At 44.0% G+C, this 22630-nt stretch overlaps 1 protein-coding gene across 2 annotated transcripts in view; it reads left to right on the top strand.

Moving 5' to 3' along the window:
* The window catches only part of epb41l5 (erythrocyte membrane protein band 4.1 like 5), a 293764-nt gene that overhangs the window by 224901 nt on the left and 46233 nt on the right, over positions 1-22630 (top strand). For both annotated transcript variants that reach the window (XM_084313933.1, XM_084313934.1), the window contains exons 18-21: positions 17675-17823; positions 18680-18777; positions 19476-19610; positions 20834-20898. In XM_084313933.1, coding sequence (XP_084170059.1) covers positions 17675-17823; positions 18680-18777; positions 19476-19610; positions 20834-20898 — 447 coding nt within the window. The remainder of the gene's footprint in view (positions 1-17674; positions 17824-18679; positions 18778-19475; positions 19611-20833; positions 20899-22630) is intronic.

Here is a 22630-nt window from a genome sequence, read left to right as displayed (position 1 = left end):
AAAGCAGGATGAGAGGCAAGAGCGTAGATTTCGCTGTGTATCATTTAATCATTTAACATTTGAAAGGCATACATTGTTGTCATACAGAAGTACAGAATACTTTTATCCAAAATGCTTCTTACTGTTACACTGTTAGAGACTGTGCAGTGCACGGCTTTAGTCTCAATCGAGTGAGGAAGACCGCTGGTTCTCCAACATACAGCGGTGTGCTCTTCAGAATGTACCGGGAGAAACGTTTACTGTACCCCGCAGACATAAGCGTCTCACAGGGCTGAGCTGTGCACGGCTTTAGTCTCACTCGAGTGAGGAAGACCGCTGGTTCTCCAACATACAGCGGTGTGCTCTTCAGAATGTACCGGGAGAAACGTTTACTGTACCCCGCAGACATAATAAGCATATAAGCAGTGCTTACTAACGTTATTAGTTACGTTATTTCTGACCGAATTAGTCATTCATTTGTCTGCTTTCGCCAACGGCAGCGATGTGAAAGGCGAAGCAAACTCCAGCAGTAGCGCGCTTGCTCCTGGGGCTGCCGCGGGGCGTGGCCGCGGCGGGTCACGTGCCTGTCGGGGCCAATCAGGCCTACCCCGGAAGTAGGAACCTAAGCAAAACAGAATTGCTCCACCTGCCGGCCAAATCCTCCCCCCTGACCGACCTGTCCATCACAGTCGAGAATGCAGCTGTGACCGCGTCCCCGACCGCCAAGAACCTTGGTGTTGTCCTCGACGACCAGTTGAACTTCTCTGCTCACATCGCAGCGACAACCAGAACCTGCCGATTCCTCCTGAGCAACGTCAGAAGGATCCGCCCCTTCCTGACAAAAGAAGCCACCCAACTCCTCGTCCAATCAACAGTCATCTCCCGCCTCGACTACTGCAACGCACTGCTCGCTGGCCTCCCGGCCACTGCCACTAAGCCTCTTCAACTCATTCAGAACGCAGCGGCCCGCCTGATCTCAAACCTACCGAAGTCGGCCCATGTCACCCCACTTCTTAGGGACCTGCACTGGCTCCCCATTGCTGCACGAATCCGCTTCAAGGCCCTCGACCTAGCATACCGTGCGGCAAAGGGAACTGCTCCCGCCTACCTCCGGTCAATGGTCTCTAACTACACACCCTCAAGACCCCTACGCTCTGCATCTTCTGGCCGCCTCAGACCTACTCCTATCCAAGCTCCGGGAGGGTCATCAAAGAGAAGTCGCCTATTCTCAATCCTTGCCCCACAATGGTGGAATGAACTACCCACCCCAGTTAGGACAGCCGAAACACGTCCAATCTTTCGCCGTCGACTAAAGACGCACTTCTTCAACCATTATCTGAATTAAAAAAAGAAAGGGAAAAAAAAATATCTAACCCTAACTAACCATACTGTCATGCACTTGTCCTTTTTTTTTTTTTATTGATATTTTTGCACAAATCTTTACATTATTTACAGAGTACCTTTTCACAGCATAATATGCAACATCCAAGATTCGCCTTTTTCATTTTTTGTGACAACATACAAAACATGCAAGAGACTCATACAAATACACTAATAACTGACATGGAAATTAAAGAAGCACTTACAAAAAAAAAACATACTATACATTGTGCATATACATCCCTGATATATATATATATATATATATACGTCATACGTTACATGTAGACCGATCTACCTGCGAGCAGGTATGTGCTGCATCTTTTCTTTTCTTTTCTCTTTTTTTTTAATTTTTTTACGTTTCAGCTACGCCTGTGTGTGTCTCCTATATACTTGTGTATCCCCCTATGTGTCAGTGAAAGCCTATATCTCAACTATGTGTATATGTAGGTGTATGTATGTCTATTTCCTATATATGAGTATGTGCATGTATGTGTGCCCCAGCGTTTCCGTTAGCCGGTAATTACCGGTATTTGACTGGCAAAATCTGTTGAAGTCCGACAAATTTAATCTCTCCGGTCATAGTGTCCGGTGAAAATAGTTCCCTCTGGGCACAGTTTGATTATTTGAATTGTATTTGGATGGGCTGGAGTTGGGTGGCCTATGCGATGAACGAAACAATCATTGCGTTTGTTGTCGTTGCTTCGCTCAGCGAGAGCTTGCTGCTGGATTTGCGGAAGGCATGCAGCTGCAGACCCACAGAACCCACCAGCTTTGCTGGCACAGTGCGGTCCCCAGACCTGGAAAGCTGCTCTGCGGGTCTGCAGCTGGATGCTTCTTGCAAACTAACTGCGGCGCTCGCGCTGATATTGTTGGACCGGCTGCTTGGTGGAGCAACGATGAAACGAATGTAATGAATCGTTCGTCGCATGGGCTATTTAATTTTGGCCTGTTTTGGTACGGTTCGGGTGGTCAAGTTGTGCTTGGAGGGAGTTGTTTTCACCGGACATTATGACCAGCACCAAGTCGTTGGGACTAGGTGGAGATATACATCACGCAAACCCACGATAATGTTGCCTCTGCCAAATTTCTCAGTTCTTCGCTTGATATAATTAATACAAATGTCCAATATAACGGAATTCGTTAGCTCATAAATGTGATTATAACAGACTGCTGTTTATTAATGTCGGGCCGACTGCCCACAGACACAGGTCTATTTGATTTAAAGTCGGCAGCAGCACGGAGTCTCTGGACTTATTTTATTTGGAATATAATGACTGTATACGCAAAAGTAGCCTAGCTTTAAGTTAAAATATTATAAATCTACATGCCTTGAGGATGTCATTCTTTATATAGCCTGTTGTTTTTAAGCTCAATAAACTCTGACCGGAATTTCTCTCATTTGACCGGTAGATAAAAATCTACCGGACCCTGAGACCGGCAACAATTTTTTCTAACGGAAACCCCCTGACGTGTATACCTTATCCTTGTGTATATGAGTGCGTGTAAACCTATTATGTACACATATGAATATGTGTATCCTAGATACTTGTATGTGGCTATATCTGCGCACATGTGGGTGTGATAGAGACAGTGACCGTTCCATAGACACACCATCCGGACATAAAATATATGTACATATATACATAATATATTATAGAGCACAAGTACCATCAGATCATATCCCCTTTTTCATATTCATCCTTGATAATATTGTAATCCCATCTTACTCATTTGTCCTCAGATCGTTCAGTCAGGTGTAGAAAACTGTCCCATATCTCAGCGAAAATATCCTCTCTCCCTGCGACTCTATATGTCACCCTTTCATATGATGCTGTCCGAAACATTAGTTCCATCCATTCTTTAAAAGTAATATCAACAGGTGATTTCCAATGTCGTAATGCAATTCTACACCCTGATATCATGGCCATTCTATACCACATTCCCCGGTATTTAGGCAGTTTAATCCCTTTCGGTACTATACCCAAAACACATGCCATTGGGGCGTTATTTATCTTCACATTCAGGACCTTACTTAGGAATATCACAATTTGATCCCACATTTTCCGGACCTTCTCACATTCGTACAACATGTGCAGTAAAGTGCCTGTCTCCTTCTCACATCTCCAGCAGATGTCACTGTCCCTTAATTTCAGTCTGGCCAGTTTACTAGGCGTCCAATAGCTTCTGTTCAGTACTTTGTAAAAAATAAGTTGTGATTGCGCCTCCCTAGAGAATTTACTCCATTTGGATACCAGTTTCTCCCACATTTCCTCAGTAATCTCCTCATGTACATCGTTCTCCCAGCTCAATCTCAAACCCGCCAATTTGGGTGCATTGTATTCTCTTATAACATCATAAAATCTTGACGCACCGCCTTTCCTGCGCCATCCTTTATAGAATATTTCTTGAATTGCAGTAATTGGGCCGCACTTTGGTCCTCCTATTGATGACGATATACAATGTCTAATCTGTAGGAATTTATAAAAGTTTTTATTATCTATATCAAAATCCTCCTTAATATCCTCAAAAGGCAAAACCCCATCCTCCCCGGCTATATCACCTAGTACATGTATCCCCCTTTTAACCCAATCGTCCCATATGACTGATTTCTTCCCAATCTTTAGTTTCTTATTATACCATATAGAGGCTCTCGTAGTTAAGTATGGGCTATCACCAGTCATTTTGTGCGATTGATTCCAAGTTTCCCTGATAAATGCCATCAAAGGGTTTTTAAGAGGTATAGGTCTGTCTGATTGTGTCAGGAAGGATTCCAGAGATGAGGGATATATCATTTCCTCCTCCATCTTGACCCAAGCAGGTGCCTCCTCAGACGAGTGATTCAGTTTGGAGAGCTGGGAGAGCGAGAATGCATAGTGATACCAGTCTAGTTTAGGCAGGGATAAACCGCCATTTTCCTTTGCTGCATACATTTTGGCCCGTCCAAATAGCGGCCTTTTGCCCCCCCACAGATATACATTAATGACTTTGTCATACTGTCTGAGTAACTGGGTCGGGAGAGTCAGCGGCAACATATATAGGATATAATTTAATTTGGGAGCTAGTATCATTTTCACTAGGTTTATCTTTCCCAGAAGGGACATATTCATTTTGGCCCAATTCTGGGTCAGAGCACTAATGTGTTCGATTATAGGGGCAATATTGGCTTGCATCAACTCTTTCAGACCTGGGATCAGCTTTATTCCTAGGTATATCAACCCTGACGGCATCCATCTGTATTGCCACCCCCTTCTGATATCAGGGGGACAACATTTAGAGAGAGGCATTGCTTCTGACTTGCTCCAGTTGATTGTGTACCCAGATATTTCGGAGAAGGACTCGATAACATTTCCAATGATCCCAACTGCTGTTCGGGGATTGCTGGATACCAATAAGATATCGTCCGCATATAAAAATAATTTATGTTCTACCTGCCCCGCTATTATCCCTTTGATGTCCTGATTAGTCCTCAGTGCGATAGCAAGTGGTTCGAGGAAAAGCGCAAACATTTGGGGAGAAAGCGGAGAACCTTGCCTCGTCCCCCGCCCTAGGTTAAAGGGCGAGGATACGATCCCGTTGGTCAATACTGATGCCATCGGATTTGTGTATAACAGTTTTACCCACCCAGTAAACGATGGACCGAACCCGAAGCGCTCTAGCGTGTGAAATAAGAATGCAAATTCCACCTTATCAAAGGCCTTTTCGGCATCCAATGAGAAGGCTACTGTAGGTTCTATATCATTCCTTACCTTCCACATTATGTGTAGGAGTCTGCGGATATTATCAGCTGAGTTTCTCCCCTTCACAAAGCCCACTTGATCTGAATGCACCAAAGTTGGTAACACTTCTATTCTATTTGCAAGTATCTTTGCCAATACTTTTTCTTCCAAATTGCTCAGGGATATAGGTCTATAGCTTCCACAGCATTGAGGGTCTTTGCCCTTTTTCTGTAGTAATGTAATAGTGGCAGATCTCAAGCTAGTGGGCAATCCCCCCTTTATCAGTGAGTCCTCATATACTTTTAATAATCTCGGAGCGATTATATCACTGAATTGTTTGTAGAAATCGGGAGTAAACCCGTCGTCTCCTGGTGCTTTACCCAATTTAAGGCTGTTGATTGCCGCGTGTATTTCTTCTATCGAGACCCCCCCCTCCATTGATTTTACCTGTTTCGATAATGACGGTAATTTGATTTTGTCGAAGAACGCGTCCATTTTTAGCTGATCCACCGCCTTCTGTGGGGTATATAAGTCCTGGTAGAAGCACCTGAAGACATTATTAATTTCCTTTTTGTCCGTAATAATCTTGTCATCTTTATTACGAATCGAGGATATAATATTCTGATTATGCATTTGTTTAACCCGATTCGCTAATATTTTACCCGCTCTCTCCCCTTGTTCATAATATCTTTGGTTGGTCCTAAATAACGCATATTCAGCCTTCTTTTGATATATGTTGTTCAATTCGTATTTGGATTTGCTTAGGTTCCTCCACGTTTCTGGGTCTGGTCTTTGGCTGTGCTGTTTCGAAAGTATTTTAATTTCCTCATCTAACACTGTCATTTTTTGTTTCTCCGCCCTTTTTAGTATCGCACCGTATTGTATGAGTCGTCCTCTCATGTAAGCTTTACATGTGTCCCACATTATGCCACTATCATCTATTGACCCTTCATTAAGTTCCCAAAATTCCTTAAATATAGTTCTAATGTACGTACACGATCCTTCATCATTTAACATCAGGTTATTGAATCGCCATCTCCGAGATCGTTGCCCTTCTTCCATGGATGTGATCACTAAATCAACCGGAGCATGGTCAGATATTACAATGTTCCCTATCCCAGTACTTGCAACCTGTTCTACCAGTGCGCTAGAGATCAGGAAATAATCTATTCTAGAGTATGAGGAATGTGGGTGAGAGTAAAACGTGTAGTCTCTTTCTTGTGGGTTCATAACCCTCCAAACATCCACTAGACCCAACTCCTCTATCAGAACACCAACCGCCAGTCTCCCTGTGTTGTCAGCGGTTTTGGGTTGGTATGATCTGTCAATCAAGGTGTTTCCAACCAAGTTGAAGTCCCCCCCTATGATTACGTTGCTATTCCCTATTTTCCTGATCACCTCACATACCTCATGGAAAAAGTCTGAGGACGACCCGTTGGGCGCATATATATTATATATTATTGGGGACTGGAACACGGATATGCTGCGTAAATCAGCACCCGTCTTCAAGGCCTTCAGTAGATTTTCTGACCTGCACGGTTTCAGCCAGCTAATCACACAACCCACAAGGGTATGCGATTCGACACAAACCACCATTGACCTCATTTTGACCTCTGACAAGTCCATGATCTCCAGTAAAGGGGTGATAGCATGCGGGTTAAGTGATCATTATATGATTTTCTGTACCCGCAAAAAGCTAAAACAGAAGGCCGGCTGTCACAAAACAGTCACATCTAGAGACCTCAAAACTTACTCTAGAGAGGCCTTTAACCTAGAACTGGGGAGCTTGGACTGGTCAGATGAGCTCAGTGGTACACAGGTTGAAGAAACATGGCTTGGATTCAAAACCAAATTCACAGCAACCACCAGGGTTAAAAATCGCGCTGAGGCATGGATGCACACTGAAATACTGGCCGCTATGAAAACCAGAGACAAAAAATGCTCTGAACTTCATAAAAGTCAGACAAAGCTTTCCAAAATCTCAAACAGTGAACTCCAAGCCCACGTGGTTGAACTAAAAATCCAAAGAAACAGACTAAGAAATGACGTAAACACCATGATCAGAACCGCAAAAAGAAATTTCATCAACGACAAAACTGAGGAAAACAAAAACAAACCCCGCGAACTTTGGAAATTACTCAATAATCAACTAGGCTGCAGTAAAAAACTTAAAACCAGATTCTCAAACATAAACATAAAGACGGACAACACGCTCATCACAGACAAGCTGGATGTAGCCAATTACTTAAACATCTTCTTCACAAACATAGCCACAACACTGGTAAACAAACTACCCTCCCACTCAGGGCATTATGGGGTAGAACACATAGTAGCATACTACAAAAACCTAGGGGTCCACAAAGACGACTTCAAACTTGAAATGGTAACAACCAATGAGGTACTCAAAAAATTGAGCGCCCTCCAACCTAACAAGGCCACTGGCCATGACAACATCCCCTCCAAATTCCTCAGAGACGCAGCAGCCGCCATCACCCCAGTCATCACACACATAATAAACCTCTCTATAAAACAGGGGCACGTCCCCAAGGACTTCAAAATTGCGAGAGTGACCCCTCTACACAAAAAGGGCAGCAAATTAGACCCAGGCAACTACCGCCCTGTTTCTATTCTTACCTCCATCTCGAAAGTCATGGAGAAAATAGTCTACGAACAGGTCGAAAAGTACCTGGCGGAAAAAAACCTAATCTACGAATTCCAATCTGGCTTCAGAACGTCCCACTCCACTGACACATGCCTCCTCTATTTGAACGACCACATCAAACAAGAGGTGGACGCTGGCAAATACTGCGGCATGGTCATGCTGGACCTACAAAAGGCCTTCGACACTGTCAATCACTCCATTCTAATGGACAAGCTAAAAGCAATTGGTTTTGATAGCCTATCAGTGAGCTGGATGCAATCCTACCTGGAGGGGAGAGAACAGATGGTAGAGGTAAACGGTACTCTATCCCCCCCCCTCACAGTGAGCTGTGGTGTTCCACAAGGAAGCATACTAGGACCGCTACTCTTCCTAATTTATGCAAATGACATGTCGTCAGCCTGTGACTGCAACTTGTTCCTGTTTGCGGACGACTCAGCCCTGCTGGTCTCTGACAAGAACAAATTGCAGGTTGAAAAAACCCTCAGCACGGAACTAGGCAAAATCTGCATATGGCTCGCTGATAACAAACTATCATTACACATGGGCAAAACAGAGTCCATTCTCTTCGGTTCAAATAACAAACTCAGCAAGACCGACGGCTTCTCAGTTACAGTGGGTGACAATATTGTCACAAGGAAAGACGAAATTACCTACCTGGGTTCCATCCTAGAGGCAAATCTTTCCTGTGACAAAATGGCATCCAATGTAATAAAAAAAGTCAACCAACGAACTAGATTCTTGTACCGGATCTCCTCTCTGGTAAACAAGAATACCCTGAGGACTCTGGCAGGAGCACTCATTCAAGGGTACTATGACTATGCGTGCACCTCATGGTACCAAAGCACCTCAAAGGCGCTTAAAACAAAATTACAAACATCACAAAACAAACTGGTCAGACTACTACTTGACCTGAACCCCAGAACCCACCTCACCCCTGCCCACTTTGCCAACCTAGGATGGCTTAGAGTAGACGACAGAGTACAGCAACTTGCAATGGGCCTGGTCTACAAGATACACTATACGACCGGGGTGCCCATGTACATGTCAAAATACTTCCCAAAGGTCAGTGAATACCACAACCACTACACCAGAGGAAGCTCAACAAATCATGTTAAACCCAGATTCGGCTCAAACAAGGGACTAAACACGTTTCGCAATTATGCCACAACAATGTGGAACGCCCTACCCAAAGCTGTAAAGGAATGTGAATCCCTGCCCACATTCAAAACCGCCCTTAAAGAGCACCTACGGGAGGCTGCAATTCGAAACTGGCCACCGTAAATGCCCAAAACCCCCACCACCTCCTAATAGACAGTCTCCTCCCCACCGCATGTATATATTCCCTCCCCGCCGTATGTATATTCCCCTCCCACCCACCCACCCCCTCCTAATGTACAGTCCCCTCCCCATCATATGTATATACTCTGTCAGGATCTAGGGGTAACAGTACTGTATATTTGAATACCGCCTATGTCACAAATGTATCAGTACTAAATACCTATATGTCCCTATGCCATAAATGTCATGTATGTTATGTATGTCATAAATGTCTATATGAATTGAAAATGGGGGACCCTGATGGAAACAAGACAAACGTCTTTCTCAGGTCTGCATCCCCTTAACAATTGTATGTATTGAGCCGTACTGTATTGTACCCATTCTGCAATCTGTTAAATAAAGTTTTCATTCATTCATTCAGCTAAAGTAGTCCTCTGTCCCTCTAAATCAGCATCCAGTATAACCCATCTTCCCTCATCATGTGAGAAACTATTGTGTACCTTTAGGTCTAAGTTTTTTCTCACCAATATTGCCACCCCCCTCTTCCTAGAAGAGAACGTGCTATAGTATATTTGTCCCACCCAATCCCTTTTAAGCTTGGCTGACTCCTCCTCATCCAGGTGTGACTCCTGAATTAGTGCAATATCTGCCTTTTTTTGTTTCAAGAACGTCAATATCTTCTTTCTCTTAATGGGATGATGACATCCGTCTATATTCCACGATATTATTTTAATCAGCCCCATATTTCTCGTAATGCATCTCCCCTGTGCAATCCATGACGTAGTCTAGTGCCTGAGACTGTGAAGATATATATACAATAGTATAGCATACAATGAAATAAAAAAGAACATATAAAAACATAGATACACTTCCCCCCCCCACATTTACCCAAGCTACGTTCGATATGACCCCAGATAGAACAGTCGTACCGAGGGTGAAATCGATACTCACCCATGCACCTTGGTCCCCCTCGACTAACAGAGGAGTGCATACGGCACGAGGCAGATTGCCCAAAACTGTGCCCCTATTATCTTGTAAACCCTGACGTAACGTATGGCTCACACTGTAATCTATATACAGTGCGATCAATTCAACTGAACTTGACAAAACGGTAACGTTTCCAGCCATTAACATTTGTATATCTTTCAGATATATCTTGGTACATTGTAACTTCTATGACATAGCCACGATGGCCTGTGGTTCATTTCGTTATATTTTTCCTGTATCCATCCGGGATATTTCCCCTCCCATACTTTTATTATATTCTTCTATCCATTGCCCTCTATTTTCATTTTTTTTTTTTTTTTTTTTTTTATTATTTTTCTTTCTCTTTTCCACTCACTTTTTTTTTTTTTTTTTTTTTCCCTTTTTGTCTTTTCCTCTATATACATATTGACATTTTTTGATGTTATTTACTCTATGACGATGCCCCCGTGACTTATCTGTATTCATGCGCTTCATGAACTTTATCTCAATTGTCCGCCTCCGACTGTCCCCGTCTGAATCCCTGTAGTTTCTCCCGGTATCCGTGATGACCATTGCCCTGCTGTGTGGGGCGTTCAGTCCCCGTCGTCTGCATGTCGTCCCCCGGTCCCCGTTTTCTTCCCATCGTCTGCCAGGTAGACAGCCGCATTATCTCCTCTCGGTCCGGGTCGGTAGTCGGGTTCGTCATGCACTTGTCCTAATAAACTAACCTACACTGTAGCACTCAACACTTTGATGAACATTGTTACTCAGCTGATAGAGTTGTGCCCTTCCTGATGGCTTGTCGTACAGAACTTGTAAGTCGCTTTGGATAAAAGCGTCAGCTAAATGACTAAATGTAAATGTAAATGTAAATGGAACAGCTACAGGCGCTTGGGAGAGGCAAACGAGGTCCAGAGGGCATCTCTCCGGGACAGGGCGTCTGCCTTCCCGTGTTTCTCTCGAGACATGTGGAGTCGACCACAGACCAAATTCTTGTAAGGAAAGAAACCATCTACTGACTCGAGCATTGGTCCTTCTTTTTGGACATCCAGACCCCCCCTGGTCAGTTATGAGAGAGAAATGTCGACCCAACAGATCATATCTGAGACGCTCCAGTGCCCACTTGATAGCCAGTCCTTCCTTCTCTACGGTGGCATATCCTTGCTCCCTTTGGTTCAGCTTCCTACTGATGTAGAGTACTGGATGTTCCCCACCGTGTAACTCTTGAAAGAGTACGTCTCCTACTCCCACCTCTGATGCATCCGTTTGCACAATCATCTCCTGCGTGAAATCCAGGGTGACCAGAACGGGCTGTGCACAAAGCGCCTCTCTGAGACCTTGGAACACCTTCTCTGCCTCTTCCGTCCATTCCACCATGAGAGGCTTGGTGGCTTTGGTTAGGTCTGTGAGGGGAGCAGCTATAGAGGAGTAGTTAGGGATTAAACAAGAGTAATAGGAGGTAACTCCCAGGAAGGTTTTTCCTGTCTCTTAGTTGCTATTCGGGGCCACTGAACCTTAAGCTCCTGTGGTTTCACATTTCCTCGCCCGATGGTGAAACCCAGGTATTCAGCCTCCTCCAAACCAAGCTTGCACTTCTTTGGATTGGCTGTTAAACCTGCCCTGCGGAGAGCCTCTAATACCACCGCCAGCCTGTCTCAAGTGGCTCTCCCAGTCCTCACTGTGGATTACCACATCATCTAGATATGCAGCTGCATACTCGCAGACTTTGTCCATTAGCCTTTGGAAGGTGGCTGGGGCTCCCTGCAGGCCAAAGGGCAACCCTGTGTAGTCAGCTGCTAGAGGCACCTGCCAATACCCCTTGGTTGTATCCAGTGTGCTGATGTACCGGGCCTCCCCCAGCCGGTCAATCAGCTCATCGACCCTAGGCATAGGATAGACATCAAATTTAGATATTTCATTAAGCCTCCGAAAATCATTACAAAACCTTTTTGTGTTGTCTGGCTTAGGGACCAGGACGATCGGGCTAGCCCATTCACTGTAGGAGTCCTTTATGACGCCCAGCGTCTTCTGGACCTCTTCTTCAATGATGACCCTTGTGGCCTCTGGGGTTCTGTAAGGCCTCATTTTCACCTTCTGACCCGGCTCTGTCTGGATGTGGTGTTCCACCAGGGTGGAGAACATATCTGAGGTTCTCTGCACCAATTCCTTCATCTGCTGCAGCTGCATTTTCGAGAGCCCTGGTCCATAAGTCACCTCGACACCTTCATCCCTTGGGGAGGAGTAAGGAAGGAAACAAGGAGACGCACAAGATCCCAGCACATCTCTGGCATACCACTTCTTAAGCAGGTTGACATGGTAGATTTGAATAGGTATCGACTCACTAGGTTCCAGCTGGTCAAGGAGATGGGGTTGGACCAGTGAGACTGAACTACCTGAATCCACAAGTGCTCCTGCATCCTTTCCATTTACTTTTACCGGCACCATGTGGGGAGGGGAGCATTCGGTGGCCCAACAGGAGTCCAGTAGGTGGCAAGGCTTCCCTGAGCCTCTATCGGCCGAGGCTGCAGTAGGCATGGATTCATCCCTTGTGGGGCAGTCCCGGGCCAGGTGTCCCACCTCTCCACACTCAAAGCACCTCCTCCTATCCCAAAGTACAGGGAAGCATCTGCGTCTCAACACCTCGTTTTCTTGCTATGGTTATTTTTTTCCACACTGGGGCCTTCTCCGTGTTTTTCCCAGCCTCTGGTCGCTCAGTCCTTCCCGACTTCAGCAGTTCAATTGGGACTTGGTGGCTTTCAACAAGATTGACCAGATCATCAATACCGGTTGGGTTACCATGGCTCACCATGGCTTACCATTTTCTTGGCGTCATAGGGTAATGTACAGATACATTTGTCCATAACCACTCTCTCCAACACACTCAGCCTAGGATTTTCCCAGACGAGCTAGGTCATACAGCTGGGCTCTGGCAGACATATCTGGAGTGTATTTCCACTCATGAAACCTTTGAGCTCGAGCATGCAGGCTGTAACCATACCTAGCCAAAGTCTCGTTCTTTAGATGGGTATATATTTTAGCTTGTTCAGGGGGGAGGTCAAGATAGGCATGCTGCACAGGTGAGAAAAGGTCCAATGAGTTCACACTGTTTTTATTTATTATACTTTATACTTATAGCACATGCATGAGGTAACATTCTGAAGTGTCTTACACTATAAAGAAAAAAACACTGAGTGTTAATGAAATAGAGTAACAGAGGTTTGAACACACTGAAGTAAAGGTTTTGTGTACTCACATTTATTTTTACTGGTTGCCAGATGCCTGTTTTTAAGTTCCAGCCGAGAGGTAGGAGTTGGACATAATGGTTCCATAGCCTGAAGTCCTATGTAGTACAGGTCCAAAGTTTATAAAAATCCCACGGAAAATGACTTTTTCATAAAGGTTTTTGTAATGTGTGTACCGGTAAAAAGAAATTATGATTATCCAAAATGGCCGTCCACTGCCATTCATTTCGCCTCTCGAGTCAAAACAAAGGATTTCTTCGGCTTTTTGTGTCACCTTCCACCACTGTCAGCGCCCGTCTGAGATTGTTTCCGGATTGATTGATTGAAAATGTTATTAACAGATTGCAGAATGGGTACAATACAGTACAGCTCAATACACACAATTGTTAAGGGGATGCAGACCAGAGAAAGACTTTCGTCTTGTTTACATCAGGGTCCCCCATTTTCAATTCATCATAACATAATGACATACATGACATACAGATAGACAGTACTGCTACATCTATACATTTATGACATACCAGATTTACAAATACAGTATTGTTTGTGATACAAAAAGAGTCTTAAAAAAGAGAGTATATACATTTGACGAACGAGCTTGTTGGCTACAATGGTGGTCAATAATCTTTGCCCATCAGCGGTGACTGTTCAGTTCAGGACCATTCACAAATTGTCAAATGACACTCGCCGGATGTTTAGTCTTGTAACTCGAGAATGGAATCACGATGTGACGATCGAAAGGCAGCAAATTCAACTTTCCAACAATGTATTGGTTGATCGGCGAAAACGTAGCCGGAGCCGGCAGACGAGCACAAAATGCCGCGGCATGAGCGCGTGCCGGCCCGAATATGGCCCATCCGATCCTTAAGTGGTTAATACTGCTGCAAGGAAAACATTTTTGATTAACTTAAAATTATACAGTATGTATATACCTTATATATTCATATATACCTTCATATTCGATTATAACCTCCCAGCCCTACTTTCTGGGATGCACTGCCTGTTGGACAGCTCTGGCCACAGATAACTACATTACATCACGTGCCATAGGCCTCTGTATTATTGGATTTGTGAGAATTCCTTTATTTCCACTCTCAAAATAATGTGTTCTCATAGCACAAGCTATAGGGCAGTGTGCTCCGTGAGAAAGGACTCGGAGGAACGGAACGATGTTGTTCTCTGAAAGTTTCACTCTGTTCTGCAAGTGTCACCTTCAGCTCTAGGCTACTCATGGTGAGTAAAATCACGGTTGTCATGCAGGCGTGCTGTATGTTTGTCGTTAACATTATGCACCAGCAAGCACTGTGTTGTGAGCTACAGTAAGCAGCCCATTGAGCATTGGCTCGAAATAATGAATAATAATAATTGGATAAATGTCTGACTGCGTTCCCAAATTTTGCTCAGACTTATGAAGCAAGAAAATATAAAGCCACGGTTAACTGATTTTCAATGGATTAATGACCAGGGATACTTGTGTCCAAATACCTATTATTATCATCCCTAGTGCACATGCATGTGTGTGTCTGAGTGTTTTATGAGTGTGTTTTTGTATCCTGCAGCACTATGTAATAATATACCTGTTACATTTCCCAAACCTGTGTGTGTGTTATCTGTGCGTGTGTCTCCAGGTATTCCGTGGTAATCTACTTCTCATCCTCTGCTCAGACTCCAGGCTACAGTGGTATGAATACCTCACAGACTTGATAAAAGAGGCTTTCTGACAACCACTGTATCAGATGTCTGGCTTTAGGCTGGGCTTTGATCCCAGGAATATGACAGTACCTGTATTTCCTTCATTCCCATGCATGTTCCTTCTCTATTATGTGCTCTCTTTGAAAGCTACGATATGTCCACTGGCTATACGTGCTGAGAGATAGGTATATGTGGGTTGATATAAGTGCGTTGATATAAGTGCATTGATAGTGCATTGGATCCACCACCATGTCCACCAGGACAGCCTTTCCCCCGGCAGCTTGTGCTTTTGTGGGATTTAGTAATGCAGGATAGCGCTGCAATAACTAATGGACTGATCCACAAATAGTTGGCAACTATTTCTATTATTGATTAGTTGACGATTAATGAATTAGTTATAGTTGGCAACTATTTGTATTATCGATTAGTTGACGATTAGTGAATTAGTTATAGTTGGCAACTATTTTTATTATCGATTAGTTGACGATTAGTGAATTAGTTATAGTTGGCAACTATTTTTATAATCAATTATTTGGGTTTATGTTATGCTGCACCTGCATCACCTGTTGTTGAAGTCATTTGATGTAAATCAAAGCCTGTTAACACTTAGCTTGTGTTTTATTTTATTATTATTTAAACCGTTCAGCTCCTTTCAAACTGAAGATTTAAACAGGTTTTTGTATAACTACAAGACGAGGAATAACCTTTTAGCATAAAATGTAGCTCCCCCTTTTTTGGTGTGTGTGTGTGTGGAGGGGATCTGTTCTCAACATATCTTGAAAACAAATCGCCGGATTGCCATGAAATTTGCTGTGGACTTTCATGACCCCAAGAGGAAGGAACGCCATTGAGTTTTGGTGACCCCAATGTAGCGCTACCATCAGTACAGAATATTCCAACGAGTGTAATCTCCTGACCCGTTTGTCATGCAGTAAAAACAGCCGGGCTCCTTGACTGTACAGGCTGACTGAGACTTCAGCTGAAAGTCACTCCCAACCAAGGTGAACACAATGGTTCAGCTTGTACAGACGGCAGTGTGACCCCATTGACTTTGCATTGGTTTGTGGCTAACTATCCAGAACTAGTATGATGAACAGCATTGCTTGTGCTGAGAGAGCACTGGTCCTTGGTAAGCAGGACATAGGGCCAGGGTTCAGGAGAACAATCCCTTTACAATTAATTATACATGTAATAAGTATACAATTATTGGAACATTTGTCCAACTAGATAGGCTCAACGTTTTGATGCTGTGTATAATCTCCTGATAACTGTCAATACAAACGTTGTTACTTAACACTTTGGTTGCCTAAGGTTAAATGCATGATATACCATAGATTGCCAGCGCTATTTGTCTATGGAGAAAGTCCCCTTCTTTGCAGGGCTATAACTTTTTTAATTCTATTGCTACATTGCCATTATTAGGGCCCATTCAAAGTCCTATATGTATTGTTCATTGTGTAGCAACGTTAAACTTTTTCATTCACATATTCATAGTAAAGTATGGTCTAATGTATAAGTATGTTTTCATCTCTTTCTGCAGCTTTCTCCAGAACGTGATATATAGCCCCAAATGCATTATATTGATGATGAAATACAGTTTGATGGCAATCAGCGCGATATAAAAAATTCCAACTAGACGTACTTCTAGAAGTTACTACACGTCATCTGATGTTGACCGGATGGGCGAGGGGGCGTTTATAATTCCGTGGGCAGCGTTATACCAATCATCTAATGTGGGTCAAATGTTGATAATAGCAGTTAGTATCTAAGACGGTAACGTTACACGCTGAAACTCACCCCAGTCTCCGCGCGCCGTTGGGCGATCATCGTCGAGTAGAAATGTTATCATTATGGGATATATTTTTACCCGGTCCATCTCCAGCTTGTATAATGGTATATACGTCCAAATCATGTTGTTTATCGAGTTATTGCCAATCGATCACCGTGTAGCGTGACGAGCCAGAGTCCCATGAACCATAGCGAGCGCCCGGAAGTACTACGGTCGTCATGACAACCTCTATTCAACATCCTGTTTTGGCGATTGCGCCGATCGGCCACCAGATGGCGCTCCTGAACCGCCAGAGAGCTCAGTGGGTCCTGCTGGTGGATCTCAGGCCAGCGGAGGGACATTATGAATCCGATCGCAGATTTTTGAAATATTGATATAAGGACGCTGTACAGCGTCCCCCGGCAACTTTAGCTTGGCCAGTAAAGACGTGAAAAGACGTGTCCCGGCACTCAAAGTGTTAATAGTGTATCTTTGATATTTTAATATATTTGATATAACTGATAGTGTAATTATTTTATATAACCGATGGTGTAATATATTTTATATAACCGACGGTGTAATATATTTGATATAACTTGATAGTGTAATATATTTGATATAACTGATGTCTTGCTTAGCTACAGTAATGCCATAATGTGCTGCTGTGTGGACTAGTTTAGGCAATGGTTTTCTAGAATTAATAGACTCCCCCCTGTCTGATGGTTGATGGTCACTGGCAAGTTGGAGGAGTCCATTCATTTCCAGTGGGGGGGGGGGGGGGGGGGGCACAGGTGAGTACTACTCGTATGTGAGTTTCATGATATGAAACACTGAGGTGCACTTAGACTAACTGACTCTTTCTCTCTCTCTCCTCTGTCTTTTCCTCTTCCTCCTATCTATTCTCTACCACTTCATTCTCTCTCTCTCTCTCTCTCTCTCTCTCTCTCTCTCTCTCTCTCTCTCTCTCTCTCTCGCTCTCTCTCTCTAGTATGCCTATTGTAGCTGATCTTCTAGAGACCTGTATCGATGATGTCATCCGGGCTCCTGCTGTTCCTATGGCAACTGCGGAGGAGGCGGGGCCAAGTGGCGCTCACTCTGCATCCAGCCTCGTCACGGACGATGGGCTCCCACTCAACGGTGAGGAACTCAGGAGAGACACATACTGTACACACAAGCACATACACATGAGCATAGACACACAAGCACATACACACAAGCACATACACACACACGCACAAACACATACACACAAGCACATACACACAAGCACATACACACAAGCACATAAACACATACACACAAACATACAGGTAAGCACATACACACACGCACACACAAACAAGCACATACACACACACGAACACATACACACATGCACAAACACATACACACAAACGCATACACTCACGCACATCCCTAAGCCTTTACCTTAACCATAAGCACGACATGCCTGACCCACAAGCCTGATGCTAGAATTGCCCCTTTGTCTGACCTATATACCCCACAGGGACATGACATGACTTCCTTTGATCCTCACAAGGATAGGAAAACAAGGACACACACACACACACACACACACACACACACACACACACACACACACACACACAGGGTTTCCTTCCATCCTGCTAATGTAAACCTGGAAAATGTACATCTCTTACCGACAAATTGATCAGTTTCAAACATGCATCTCAAATGGTATATTAGTGATTCACGAGCCAGAATGGGATGGAAACAGCTTCATTCTGTCATTGGATTCAAACATAGCTGTGACTCTGTACACAGATTCCCCTGCTGCATGCTTACTTGAACCGTGTGTGTGTGTGTGTGTTCAAAAGTTTAAGTTAAGTTTCAATTCAATGATTCTTGGTATAAACAGCAAATAATAAATGTTCTGCTGCTGACAGACTGAGAAGTACTGAATAGAACAAAATGAAAACTGTGCGTCTCCGTGTGTGTGTGTGTGCGTGCGTGTGTGTATGTGCATCCACAGAAGCGGCAGCTTGTCTGAAACAGCTGGAGTTGGAAGGTGCTCCTCTTCCTGTTCCACCCAGAAGCAACATCAACGTTAACATGGCTATGAACAACCAGGTGTGTGTTGGTGTGTGTGTGTGTGTCAGTCAGCCCTTGGCTGTGCATGCCAGAGGCCTTGTCTATCACTGCAGGCTGGTGGTCCTGATATTTGACGGACTGGGATATTTCCATAGACGTTCAGTTGTTTGCTTGAGGACTCCAGACCAGGTGGGCAGGAGTTTGGTGAAGATTATGTTTTTTTTGTGAATTCTTGGCCACACAAATCGGAGACCTTGGGTGTAATTGTAGTGTGATGGTGTTGATATTCGGTAGCTTCCGCCGTGTTCATGAACTTGCCTTTAGTGGCCTTTTGCAGGATGGCAGACCTGTTGAGGAGAAGTGCCAAACAGCTTGCCAGGTGTTGTTCTATCTCTGGCTGTTCCAGGTAGCAGCATGGAGGAGCACATGCTGTCTGGATCCATAGTGTTCTGAAAGCATGTTGAACCTCTATGGCTCAGGAGGTAGAGGGTTTCCGGTTCGATTCCAGCTCCTCCCAGCAGCGTGTCCAAGTGTCCTTGAGCAAGACACTGTCTTAACCCCTAACTGCTCCCAATGAGCAGGTTGGCATCTTGCATGGCTGCCTCCGCCATTGGTGTGTGAATGTGAGGCATAAGTTGTAAAGCGTTTTGGAAAAAAAAACGCTATATAAATGCAGTCCACAATAAAGTATCCACAATAAAGTATGTAAAATGTGTATGTGCGTGTGCCCCTGTCAGGAGGATGTGGTGAAGCTGACAGAGAAGTGTGGTCTGAACAGTGTTGGCAGCAGCCCAGTTCTCACTCCACTGCGCCCCCCAGAGGACCTGAAGAGTAACATCCTCAAAGCTCAGGTGGAGGCAGCTGTCCTCAAGGTACCTGCCAGCTCACATAACCACACAACAGTGGCCACCAGAAGGTTGCTGCTTCAAATCCCTGGGCTGCTGTTACCTTACGACTACTGTTGCACAATTGGATATTTAAAATTCTGAAAAACAATATACGTGTCTGTGTAGGGTTAGCAACCATTTCCTCGGTAGAACATCTGATTATACTATGAGCTTCCTGTTTTGCAAAAGGTCATGTGTCATGGTTTCTGAAGGATAGAACTCTTGACCCCTTTGGAGTGTATTGGAGCCTGGTGAGAGGATGCATCAACAATGCTAAGTTTCTCATAGTTCTGTGAAATGATGGCCTGTACTAGTTAACATCATGTCAGACGATGTTTAAACAGAGCCTGTACTAGTTAACGTCATGTCAGACGATGTTTAAACAGAGCCTGTACTAGTTAACGTCATGTCAGACGATGTTTAAACAGAGCCTGTACTAGTTAACGTCATGTCAGACGATGTTTAAACAGAGCCTGTACTAGTTAACGTCATGTCAGACGATGTTTAAACAGAGCCTGTACTAGTTAACGTCATGTCAGACGATGTTTAAACAGAGCCTGGACTAGTTAACATCATGTCAGACGATGTTTAAATAGGGCCTGTACTAGTTAAATGTCATGTCAGACGATGTTTAAACAGAGCCTGTACTAGTTAACATCATGTCAGACGATGTTTAAATAGGGCCTGTACTAGTTAACATCATGTCAGACGATGTTTAAATAGGGCCTGGATTTTCTTTAAACTACTCAACCCATCCTTTAAAGACTTAGAAGGAAATTATTTAGAACAAATTTCCAGGACATTTCCAAAAACCTTCTGGACATGCACCATTTTCCGTAACTTTTCCTGGCCTAGAAAACTGGATTTTCTAATTCCATGAGTTTTCCAGGTTTTCCATGATCCCTGTGTGAATGGCTTCTGAATGGGTTCCATCAGCAGAACCTTTGGCACCATTTAATACCTGAAACAATGGTTTGGTTATAAAAACATATGTGTAGCTCCTTGCATTCTCATCTGAGCTGGAATGATAAAAAGTACTCGACTGCAGTTTTAGGAATGTGTACATCAGTAGTACTGTCTGGATTATTACCTTTTATTAACAACAACAATTAATTAATTGTGGAAACTATTTTATCCTCCTCCATTTATTTGTCTTGTATTGCCTCTGAGTTATCTCTCTCCCCCCCCCCCCCTCTCTCTCTCTCCAGGGCTCTTTGGAGGAGCATGTCATCACGATGGGAGAAAAGAATTGTAACCTGCAGGAGGCTGCTCGGTGCGCACACACACACATACATACATACATACACAAACGTGCATACAGACAGTCACATTACCCATACACACACACACACACACACACACACACACATACATACATACATACATACATACATACATACATACATACATACATACATACATACATACATACATACATACATACACGCACACATACATACATACTAGGGGTGTAACGGTACACAAAAACCACAGTTCGGTACGTACCTCGGTTTTGAAGTCACTGTTCGGTACAGGTTTTTGGTACAGTGGGGAAAAGTTTATTTATTTGGCTTTCCATGTTCCAATTAGGGGTGATGCAGTAACTGTTAAGTAGGGCTGTCAATTAATATTCTATATTCAAATTAATAATAGACTTGTTAAAAAAGATATATTAGATTGTGGGCGTGGGCCTGAATGCGCTGCATGGTGGATAGAAGACACGCGACGTCATTGAACTGAATACAACAACCGCGATCACCATCCCTCAGGGTAAAACGTTATTGAATAGAGAAAGAAGCGTCATGCAGGTCCCTAATGGTAAATACTATTTCCTGTTTCATGCCAAGGAAAATATATCAATTCATGCTTATCACACCTTGTTTGGAGGCTCGTTGCTGTGTATGAATGTCCGTTCTATATGCCACAAACTAGGGGTGGGCAATATGACGATATTAAATAAATATCGGGTACAATTCATTAACGATAATTTTTTTTTTTTTTTATCCACTTTTTCTCCCATTTTTCTATATTTTCTCCCATCCCAATTTCGTATCATCCAATTCAACCCTCCCCTGTCACGAACGCTGTTTCTTGCCTCCCACAAGCCGGCTGCAATGTGGACTAAGGCATACATAGCACAAGTCCCCTCCGGTACTTGAGGTAACAGCAGTCGCATCTTTTCACCTGCGCAGCTCGATCTCTCAGTGGCGAGGAGTAACGCGTGGGAGGCTCACGCTGCCCCCGACACTTCCTGATTCTACTGCGCAGGCGCACCAACCGACCTGTAGGAGTCGCTGTCCACAACGCCCGATCCCCACCCATCAGTTTCCCACCCTCTAATACTGCCAATTGTATTAGTACGGACGACCAGCCAAACTGAAAACAATGTGGAGAGCTGGATTCGAACACGCGAACCCAGCGTCTCCACATTGGTGGCGAGTGCCTTGCCCACTACACCACCTAGCCGCCAACGATACACTTTTTAAACATATCGTGGACATCGTGATGTTTTGCACAAAACCTCACGTCAGTTTCTAAGCCGCCGCGGCTGAGATGAGACTTACTTTAGCGCAGCACTTTCCTCTCTCCCTCACACAGACACACACACTCGCCCAATTTACGTCACGTACACGCACATACACGCACACACGCCTAGAGAGGTGGTAACTAAGTTAGCCGTTAACTAAGCTAAGCTAACTAACGTTAGCCGCTAACCCTGGAAACGCTTACAGGGGAGTGATCCACAACACCAGTTCCATTAGTGAGGAAAGGGGGGGGGGGGGGGGGGGGTTATATTGACGAGGCTTGACAACAGAGGTTTATATAATCATCTTATTGGCGTGACTGTATCCATCAAAGGGTTAAATCAAGCATTTTTTAAGTGCTTTAGAGGAAATATCAAAATATCGCAATATATATCGTGTATCGTGATGGAGCAAAAACATATCGTGATATCATTTAGAGGCCATATCGCCCAGCCCTACCACAAACTATCATTAATTTGA

The sequence above is a fragment of the Notolepis coatsorum genome (genome assembly GCF_963971535.1).
Source record: "Notolepis coatsorum genome assembly, chromosome: 5".
In the NCBI taxonomy this organism is placed as follows: Eukaryota; Metazoa; Chordata; class Actinopteri; order Aulopiformes; family Paralepididae; genus Notolepis; species Notolepis coatsorum.
This window is presented reverse-complemented; position numbering and strand designations above follow the sequence as displayed.